The 9513-nt window shown below is 52.5% G+C and overlaps 2 protein-coding genes and 1 non-coding gene across 3 annotated transcripts; 2 read left to right on the top strand and 1 right to left on the bottom strand.

Annotated features, from left to right (window-relative positions):
* Window positions 1–3190: 3190 nt before the first annotated feature.
* On the bottom strand, window positions 3191–5480 carry LOC113206693 (uncharacterized). The gene is made up of 3 exons (XM_026422900.2): window positions 4191–5480; window positions 3657–4105; window positions 3191–3576 (listed from the first exon to the last, which is right to left on the bottom strand). The coding sequence occupies exons 1-3, from the start codon at window positions 4333–4335 to the stop codon at window positions 3355–3357; spliced, it is 816 nt and encodes a 271-aa protein (XP_026278685.1). The 5' UTR covers window positions 4336–5480; the 3' UTR covers window positions 3191–3354.
* Window positions 4593–7032, top strand: LOC113206724 (prostaglandin G/H synthase 1-like). The gene is made up of 5 exons (XM_052271162.1): window positions 4593–4920; window positions 5403–5608; window positions 5675–6400; window positions 6483–6699; window positions 7022–7032. Exons 1-5 carry the CDS (start codon window positions 4593–4595, stop codon window positions 7030–7032), a joined length of 1488 nt encoding a protein of 495 aa, XP_052127122.1.
* Window positions 7033–7938: 906 nt separating this feature from the next.
* Window positions 7939–8011, top strand: Trnav-cac (transfer RNA valine (anticodon CAC)). Its single transcript has one exon. It is a non-coding gene; the product is annotated as a tRNA-Val (tRNA).
* Window positions 8012–9513: the final 1502 nt, after the last annotated feature.

The following is a 9513-nucleotide window of genomic DNA, read 5'->3' as shown; positions in this document are numbered from 1 at the left end:
TTTCAAGAAGGTCTGAAAGAATTTTATTCAGGATATTGAAACTGTTCTTAGAGTACTCATTGTGCTTTTTCTTTAGTTTTGAAATGCTCTGCAGAAAGACTGTAAAGTATTGCATCGAACATTAAATCAATTTTTGGTAATCAAATGTGTGAAAGGAATGAGGGAGGAGACCATGAGGAAACTCACCTGCCAGTTCATTAATCCACACATCAAGGCACTGCTCTTGGTAAAGCCTGTATTTTGAAGCAGCACCTGTCATGAAGGATTTCGCCTCTTCATGCATATTGTTTGGGGGATTATTATGGTCTGTCCTTTTGGTATTGAAATCCTTGGACAAAGAGGAGAGAACATGCATTCAGAATTATTGGTTCCTTTCCCCTTCTCAACATAACAATTATTTCTCTTTTCAAAACCTGCACCATGGCAAAACTTACTACAACTATATGTTCAATTTCCTGCAATGATGCAGCCAAAGTATGAAATATAAGTGAAAGGAAGTCACCATTTTCATCATGAATTATTAGAGCACTTTGGTGTGATGCTTCTATCTTGTCAACCATGGGCTCCTCAATTTTCTTTGTCAAGAGCCAGTTTGATCTTCTTGTAACTGTTTGTGTGACATACCTGGACAGTACAAAAGATTATTTACCAAGCCCCTGTTTTTTTTTAGACTAAAACAGGAAAATCAAACAAAACAGTAGACCAGTCGCCATTTTCTTACCTCCATTTTTTGTTAATGTCTGACAGTTCATTATTCTTTTCATCTTCTAGATCTGCAACTTGTTCTGTTAATAGTTTTCCTCCGTATTTCAATGCAAGAGTATGCTTCTTAAGCTGGGATTGAGTTTTTTGAATCAACAGGGTAACATCACTAGTGAAGCTAAGATCCTCCTGGTGGAGCTGCAAACTTTTATTAGCTTTAGTTTATTAACCAAGGTACCATTAAACAGTCACCACCATAGAACTTGATTGACATACTCTCTCCTGCATATTGTAACATGTTTCATTGCCTCTGAGCAGCATTCTTTACTTCTTTGTTTGAGCGACATCACATTAGTTTTTGCAAGACCTTCAGCATACTCTTCTAAGTTGACTATCTCAGATTTAAGTTTTGCTATTTCTTGTTCAGAAAATGTTCCCCCATCTGAAAAGTGTCTAAACATTTTTTTACAGTTGATAATGTTTCCTTTGCAATTTTTGTTGGAGACAACTCACCTCAATCTAGCTAGGTATTGGAGGTTGTTTCTCTTTAGGTTGACTATCTGTTCTTCTACGGTAGTCTGGAAGTCATTATTCAAATTTTTAATGGATTCTTTACACAGTTTATAGCATGTGTCTACCTGGAAGATATACACACACATTACATTACATTTAGTAAAAGAAATCAAACTAAAAAAACCTGAGGCAATAAAGACAAAAAAAAATTAAACCTCTTCAATTGTGGATCCCACTGAGTTCATGATCATATCTCTCAAACCTCTCTCTTTTAGTGTCTTGATTTGGGAGCTGAAGTCTGTGAAAATTAGTAATTCCTTGACAAATACTTCATTTAGATTCTCTTGGAATGAATTGGTCACTTTTAAAATTGCCTATTTGATTAGAAACATGGGTCTAATTAAACTCTTCTCATCAGCAAATTAGAAATTATGAATCTAAAATACACACCTCTTTGTGTGTAGCAAATGACTTTTCATTGTTGTCCATCTGGGTAATCCGAGAAGTTTCTACAACAGACTGAATCTCACTGTATCTAAGTTGGTGGGAATCTAGAATGACATTGATCTCCTTTTCTAGTTTTCTTGTCTGCTCTTGCATCCAATTTTTCTCTTCCAACTGTGCATTGTTTTTGAAATCTCCCACTAAAAACTTATTAATATCTTCATAGCATCTGTATGGCAGAAAATTTGTTTAATTACTCCATGTTTAATCTGAATCTTGCTGTTTGGACCTATGCATTGGCTAATTACCTTGCCTTTTCTTCATCTACTGTTTGAGCAATAGCTTCAATCAAATCAAAGGTTTTGGAGTGGTTTGCGATGCATATAGCTGAGTCACACCTTACATGCAGTCCTTCATGTTTTTCCAAAAACATTTTAACAGTTGTATCAAACAAGTCTAGTTCAGAATTAAATAATGAAGCATGTTCTTCTATCATATTTCTCTCTCTACTGTGCATATTCTCAAGACTAGGGAGGAAAAAATGAGTCTGTCATGGTCTCTTATTTTTAGAAGGATGAGCTTCTGTAACAGATTTACCTGCTTTTAACTTCATCCAAAATTCTGAATATTCTGGAAACATTCTCCTGAAGGTGGTGTTTGTTAGTTTCCTCCTTTGATTTTACAATTATTTTTGCTATTCTTTGTTCTTTTGCCTGCAACAGAGTATTGATGTTACTATAGTCGTTTCTGAGGCCATTTCAAAACATTATTAGCCGTTTTAGGCAATCGAGTTCTTACTTCATTGCATTTTTTTCTTTGTGGCACTGTATCATGTAGTCTTTGGAGGGTGTTCTGCCGACACAATCCCTGAAGTATGCAGAATTTATCCCACACTTCTCCTGCTTCCCTTAGGAGGCATGCAAATGAGTCGAATCTCATTGTCAGCTTTTTGAGTCGCTGTTTCAAGGAGACCTGCATTTTTTTCCCAGTAAATATGTTACAATACACTGTTTTTGCCTATAAACTTGTTTTAGTTTAAAAATTCTGTTATGTGATAGTTACAGTGAAACTAGCAGGGTCTTCAGACAACTTTTTATCAATGCTTGTTATCAATGGTAAACAAACATTTCTCTCCAGTTTCTTAAAATTTTCTGCTGTTGTAAATTCGCCACTAATTAGAAAATCTTTAAGGTGTTCTATTTCATTAATGCAAAATTGTTTCAGCTGGGTGAGTCCTTCTGTTAGACAATCGGATATTTTTGTGGCTTCTGAATCTGCAATTTAGTTCTCAATATATAAGTACATATTGATTTTTCACTTAACACGTCATCAAGGAGACCACAAATTACAATACATAGTTGTAAGTACCTATTTGATAAAAATGAGATTGGACGTAGTTTGCCCAGCACTTCACACTATCAGCAAAAAATGGGTAGGACTCTGACCAGTTTACTGCAACCTTCAGCTCATCAAGTTTATTTTCAAAATCTTCCATACTTCTGCGACCCATTGATGTAGATGTAATGTACTCATCTAATGCTTTGTTTCCCGCTTCCCTGCAAGGAGATCATTGAGTCGTTCATTGTTAAAGCACTTTGTCTTAGACTAGTGTTCGAATGTAATGACAAACATGCGAAATAACGTGTAATATTTTTGTTGTATTTTGAAAATATTTGTAAACTACTAATACAGATATCATCTATGCACTTGGGTGTAGCTGACTGCGTGGGGCACGCCCATGAGCAGCACTGACTGTATGGCCGTGAGCGCGCCGCGCTGCCGCTGCTCGCTGGCCAGGCGCTTGGTGTTCTCCACGGCCTCCCTGAAGCGGCGGCAGTCTCGCTCGGCGTGCATGTTAAGGCACAGGCGCAGGTCCCCGAAACTGATGACATGCCGCAGATGCAGCTCGCTCACCTCCTGTGGGACAGGGCGAGGAGGACGGAGGTGGCGAGGACGTCAGGTCATGTGGGACTTCCCCGCCGGCTGTCGTCCTCTACCTTCCTCTCGGCGTCGAGCACGGGCTGCAGCCGGTGCGGGGGGAGGTGGCCGTTGGAGGCCAGCGCGGCGCCGTACTTCTTGAGGGCGCCCTTGGCGCGCTTCTGGTGCTCGCCCTCCACGTCGAGCAGCAGGTCGTAGAACGCGTCGACGGCGCGGCGCCGCTGCTCAGTGAGCTGCTGCACCACGTCGCCGGCCGCGGCCACGGCCTCCGCGAAGGCGCGGGCGTCGGCCTGCTGCAGCCCGGCCACCTCCTGCCCCTTGAGCTTCACCATGAGGGACGCCTTGTCCAGCTCGGTGCGCAGGTTGGCGGAGATGAAGGCCACGGTGCTCTCGGCGGCGCTCCGCTCCCGGAAGAGCTCCTGCCGCAGCTGCCGCACCAGCCCGTCGTGGCGCTCGCGCTTCCGCCTCACCAGGTCCTGGATGCGGCGCGACGGCTGCGACACGCCCTCTGCGCCGGTCGCCGGCATCAGTACCGCCTCCAACCCCACCCTCCCAGTCAAACCGCCCGGTCATTCAAGTGTCCCCGCGCTTACCGAACCACGAGTCCAGCTTTTCCGGTTCCAACCCCTGCGGCGCCGACCGTCGCCCGGGCGGCAGCGCCTCACCGCTCACCCTGATGGCCGACGAGGACCCCGCCGTCGCGGACGCCTTCCTCGTCGTGGACCTGGCGGCCGCCATATCAACGGGGGTGGATCGCTTTGTCTACGGGACGCTATAGTCCGCCCCCGTGCTAATGCGGGAGCAGGAGCAGCCCGACAACGTCAGCGGGAGGGATTAACGTATCTCCCGTCCCGGGGGCATTGTCAACACGGCAACAGCAGACAATCAGGCCGCAGGGGAGCAGTGTTGCAAAGGGAAACCGCACCTGGAAACAACAAAAAAAGTTCCTCCCGAAACTTCATAAAAGGGGAGAGAGAGAGAGAGAGATTTCTGCCATGGCAGCGAAAAAGGCTTGCACACTGCCAGGCGGGTCTTCCCTCGTGGGCACTGGGTGGCGGCCGGGGTCGGCATGGGCCTGGGTGGCGTTGGTGGGGTGCGTCCTGGCCGCCTCCATGCTACCCTCCAGGAGGCCTCCGTCGATGCGAAACAGTCAGCCCCACGTCGTCGGCGGCCCTGCGGCCCCGGCGGACAACCGGACCGGCGGGTGGGCGCGCTCGTGTTGCTCGCTGCCGTGCGAGAACGGCGGCCTGTGCGAGGACGGCGAGGACGGCTGGAGGTGCCGGTGCGAGGGCACAGGTCACCACGGCCGGCGCTGTCACATCGGTACAGACACCGTGCGATACACTACACACCGAAACGATGTCAAAATGTCAAAACGATATCGAAAAGGCAAAATTTCGATATTGTTTTTACCGTCATTTCACTGTGGAGCAGCACACATATGGCGTGGTGCGGCGGTACCAGGACGGGGCAATGCGCCGACAGACAAAGTTGTTTTACTTCCACACGCGCTGCTGCAGCCACCTGGGGGCGCTGGCTCCGGGATGGCCTCCTGACGGCGTCCTCGTCGCCCGGGTGGCGGTTCGCCGCGAACCTCCTGGGGCCGCTCTTCGGCGCGGCGCAGCGCCTCGCGTACACGGGTCAGCGTCAGCTTACATGTCGATATTTTTATCCGGTAGCTTCGGTTACTTACTTCGACGACACGGTAGGGTGACATCGACGCGACGTCGGTACGATGTCGCCATTGACGACAGACACGTGCGCGGCGGCCGCCACCCCAACCCTCCGGTCCGGGGCGGGCCGCCTGCTGCCCGCCGTGCCCGCGGGGTGTCCCACGCCCCTTGGCCTCGCGGGTCGCCGGCGGCTGCCCAGCGAGGAGGACGTGTTCGACGCGGTGCTGGCCAGGCCGCCGGACGCGTTCGTCGCGGACCCCACTGGCGCCAACCTCCTGTCGGTCGCCTTCCTGCACCATTTCCTGCATCAGTTTGAGGCCGGAGCCGGCGACCTGCAGGTATGTGTGATATAAGTGTCGTCTCCGAAATTTGTTTAGTTCGAATCCCGGGTTGCACTCGTTTAGCCGGTTCACGCACACGTCGTCCTGGTCCTCGAGGTTGACGCCAGGCAGGTGTACGGCGCTAGCGACGCGGCCCGGCGCCTGCTGCGCGCCCCCTCGGGCGGTCGCCTGCTGTCGAGGCTCGTCGACGGCGAGGAGTTCCCCGCCTGCGTTGAGGACGCGCCCGTCGACATGGTGTACCCCGTGACCGGGCCCGGCGCGCGACGCCGCCGCCACCTGCCGTACTACCACCTGACCGGGGACGCGGCCGCGCCCGAGGCGGAGCCGCGCTGGGCGTTGGGCCACCCGAAGCTGTCCTCTACGCCGCTGGTCTTCGCCATGGCCGTGGTGTGGCTCCGGGAGCACAACCGGGTGGCCGCGCTGCTCGCTGACGCGCACCCGCACTGGGACGGCGATAGGCTGTACGAGACGGCGCGGAGGGTGGTGACGGCCGAGATGGTGCTGGTGCTGCTGCGGGAGGTCGTGCCCGAGGTGTGGGGCTGGGGTCCTCGGGCGCCCGGGCTGCTTCGCGAGCTCGCCGCCCCGCACCATCGGCACACCGCGCAGCGGCTGCCGCTGCCCGCCGAGCTGCCCCTGGCCCTGTTCTGGGGCTGGCAGCTGCCCGACGTGCTCGAGGTCGGCGACGACGCGTTCAACGTGACGGACCTCATGTTCACTAACCAGAGGCTGGTCGTGGAGCGCGGTCTCGGCGCCGTGCTCCAGGCCGCGGCCACCCAGCCCGCCGGCAAGGTGCGCGGCCGCTACACTCGCGCGATAGCACCAGGATGGCGTCGACCACCGTCGTCTCTATCACTTCCCCACCTCCCCCAAGGCGTGCGCGCACAACAGCGGGCGCCTGGTGAAGGGCTGGACCAAGCGCCTAATGCGCGACGGCCGGCGCGCCCGCCTCCAGCCGTACGCCCGCTACCGCGCGCTCCTGGGGCTGCCCGCGCACCGCGACTTCCTGGACCTCGCCGGCGGCGACGCGCGGACGGCGGACGCCCTGCTCCGCCTCTACGGGCACGTGGACGCCGTGGAGCTGCTCCCCGGTAGGCGCCAGCCACGCGTCGTCCGCCCGGTGCCCCCGACCCTCGTCACCGCGGTGGTGCTCAGGTCTGGTCGCGGAGCGCGCGTCCCCCGGGGCCGCCCTGCCCCCCGCCCTGAGCGCCCTCACGCTGCCCTGGCTTCTGACAGCCGCCCTCGCCTCGCCGCTGGGCGCACCCTGGTCGTGGAGCCCCGACCAGTTTGGCGGCCAGGTTTGGAAACAACACGATGTCTTAGGATCTCAAAAGCTTATCGCACCGAATCTCACCCACTCTCCCTCTCCCGCACATACCTGTGCCGTTATAGTTCTTACTCTTCGCTCTGCAGAGTGGCCATAAAACAGAAAAAAATACTTTAAAAATATATAATAATCTGGGTTTTGAACCCAAAACTTAGGACGCTCAGGGCAGGTGCGCTACCCCTCGCGTCCGTCGTTGTGTATTTATGACGGCCGCGCGTCTTGGTCTTAGCGGCCGCACGAGAGTTTTATGAGAGCCGAACTGAAACCCGAAGATTGCCGAAGTTTGCAGATAAGGCCTCCGGCTGCCGTGGCTGTGCCATGTGTCCCCCGCAGTGACACACGGCCGGCACACGAAGTCGGCGGGTGATTGGTAGCGACTAACTATCCTGCCATGATCTCCGCCATTTTGCTAGGTTCAAATCCCCCAATGATGGTTTTATTTTTCACTTCCCTAGGTCGGCTGGTCGGTGCTGGAGGCTGTTTCGCTCCGAACTCTTGTCTGCGGGAACGTCCTCTTCCCTGCAAAAGCTGTAAGTGCGTTTTTTCTCTTTAATCAGTCGGTTTTATTTTTCGCGCGCTTTGAGACGCGGTTGGCCGCCCGTACTTTGTCGCCAGCCGTGCGCGGTGGCGTGGACCGTTCCTCGGCCTCGGCCCCCGGCGCCGCCGCCGCCCTGCGGGGTCACCCTGGACCGCGTGTCCTTGACGGCGACGCTGGCCTGCGTCCTCAGCGCCGCCGGCCCCCAGGTCACCGTCGAGGCCACCGTCACGTGACGACCGCCGAGGCGTTCGTGTCCGATGGGTGGCCGACCCGCACGGCGGCGACCGGGTCCCGCCGGTTACCCCTCGTCGGGGAGCCTGGGGAGCTCGGCGCGCCTGCGGGGTAGGCAGCTCACCGGGCGGCACACCACGCCCACCGGCTCGGCGGACGACTTTCACCAGACCTGCTCTCTCTCACTCTCACTCTTTGTTGAATACCAGTTAAGGTCCGGGCATTGACATGACCGTTTCCGTAGTGTAGTGGTTATCACGTGTGCTTCACACGCACAAGGTCCCCGGTTCGATCCCGGGCGGAAACACTTATTTTTATTCTGTTATTTTGCACATGGCGTGCTACCAACGTGTTTGGTCTCGTTTTGTCCTTGTCACGTCGTTTTTTTAACAATCTGTTCTTGTTTTTTTGTGTTTTGCTCTTGGCTGTGTCTTTTTGCGCTGCCCTGCTGCCCTGCGGCCGATTGTGTCATTATCCCTTTCAGGGCAGCCCTGTGACGTCACAGGGGCGGCCCGGACAGTTACGTGGCCCTCCTCGGCTGTGATGCAAAATCACGTGCAGACTGCCAAAATGTTGGCAAGAAACAATTTAAAAAAAATTAGAGGGGTGGAAATAAGGCTCGAGAGCATGTTGACCTTAACTAATTTATTTGTTAATTCTACCAGTACCAGCACAGGCACTTTCCCCATTGACAGTAACCGCCGGCGTACCCGTACGACGAGCACTGGTAGTTACAGCCGGGCTCGTAGCACGCCGCCAAACCGCGGGCGCCTGCCAAAACAACAATTGTTTTTAAAATAACATTACTATGACAATATTAATAATTTGTTCGTAGTGTCGTATACTATTTGCGTCAGTGAAATCTAAAGTTTTACACGGGAAAGGTCGGGCTGAACAACTTTACTAAAGGTGTTCTCCAAAGACCGGAAATCGAGGGGGGCCCAACTCGAAAAAAATCGTGTGCACAGAAATACAAGAAATACAAAGAAAAATACAAAAAAAAAAGAAATACTTTACAATACAAAGAAATACTCAGAAATACATCCTAAGTCAAAAATACAAGAAAATACAAAGGAAATACAAGAAATACTCACGAAGCGAACACAGAATTACACAGTTTACCCCCCCCCCTTGACGGAATTTAAGAAAGATGCTGCATTCCCCCCCCCACTCTCCCCTAGATTTTAGTTAAAGTTAATTAAGACGAGGATGTCTCACCTGCCGGCTGCTCCGGGGCGGCCTCGGCGGCCATCCTCACGACCACTTTGCCCTCCTGCAGGACCTCGCTGAGCGGCTTGGTCTTGCGCTCCTTGGTGGCGACGGGGCTGGCCTCGGACACGGCCGCGAGCGCCGCCAGAGCCACGACGAGAACGAACACAGCCTTCATGGTGGTGTTGGTGTTGATGGTGATGTTTAGTCCTTGCGCACGTGTGCCTTGCCTGATAATGTCCCCAGCACAACCCTGCGAGTCCTTTATATGCCCCGCTATCGCCCGTGCCCCCCATCCACTCATTAGTCTTCTGGGAAGCACCGCGTAAGGTGCTGCCCGTGCTTCTGAGGCGGGTATCTTCCGTCAATAAAGACTCGTATGTTTATAGTATACCGTCGCAAACGGGTGACATTTTTAAAGAAATGTTTTGGGCTCCAAGTGCTTGGAACGCAAAAGTCGATGCGGTTGTCAATCATTTGTTATTACAACACTGAGCCCAAGAGTTCGGTTTTTGAAAAAACAAAAAAAAAAAGGACGCCAGTCAAAAACTGTGACCTTTTGTTTTTGAAATAACACGCGCCCAAAGAACGTCTTTATTA

This window comes from Frankliniella occidentalis, unplaced genomic scaffold, assembly GCF_000697945.3.
Source record: "Frankliniella occidentalis isolate FOCC.00 unplaced genomic scaffold, Focc_3.1 Scaffold151, whole genome shotgun sequence".
In the NCBI taxonomy this organism is placed as follows: domain Eukaryota; kingdom Metazoa; phylum Arthropoda; class Insecta; order Thysanoptera; family Thripidae; genus Frankliniella; species Frankliniella occidentalis.
This window is presented reverse-complemented; position numbering and strand designations above follow the sequence as displayed.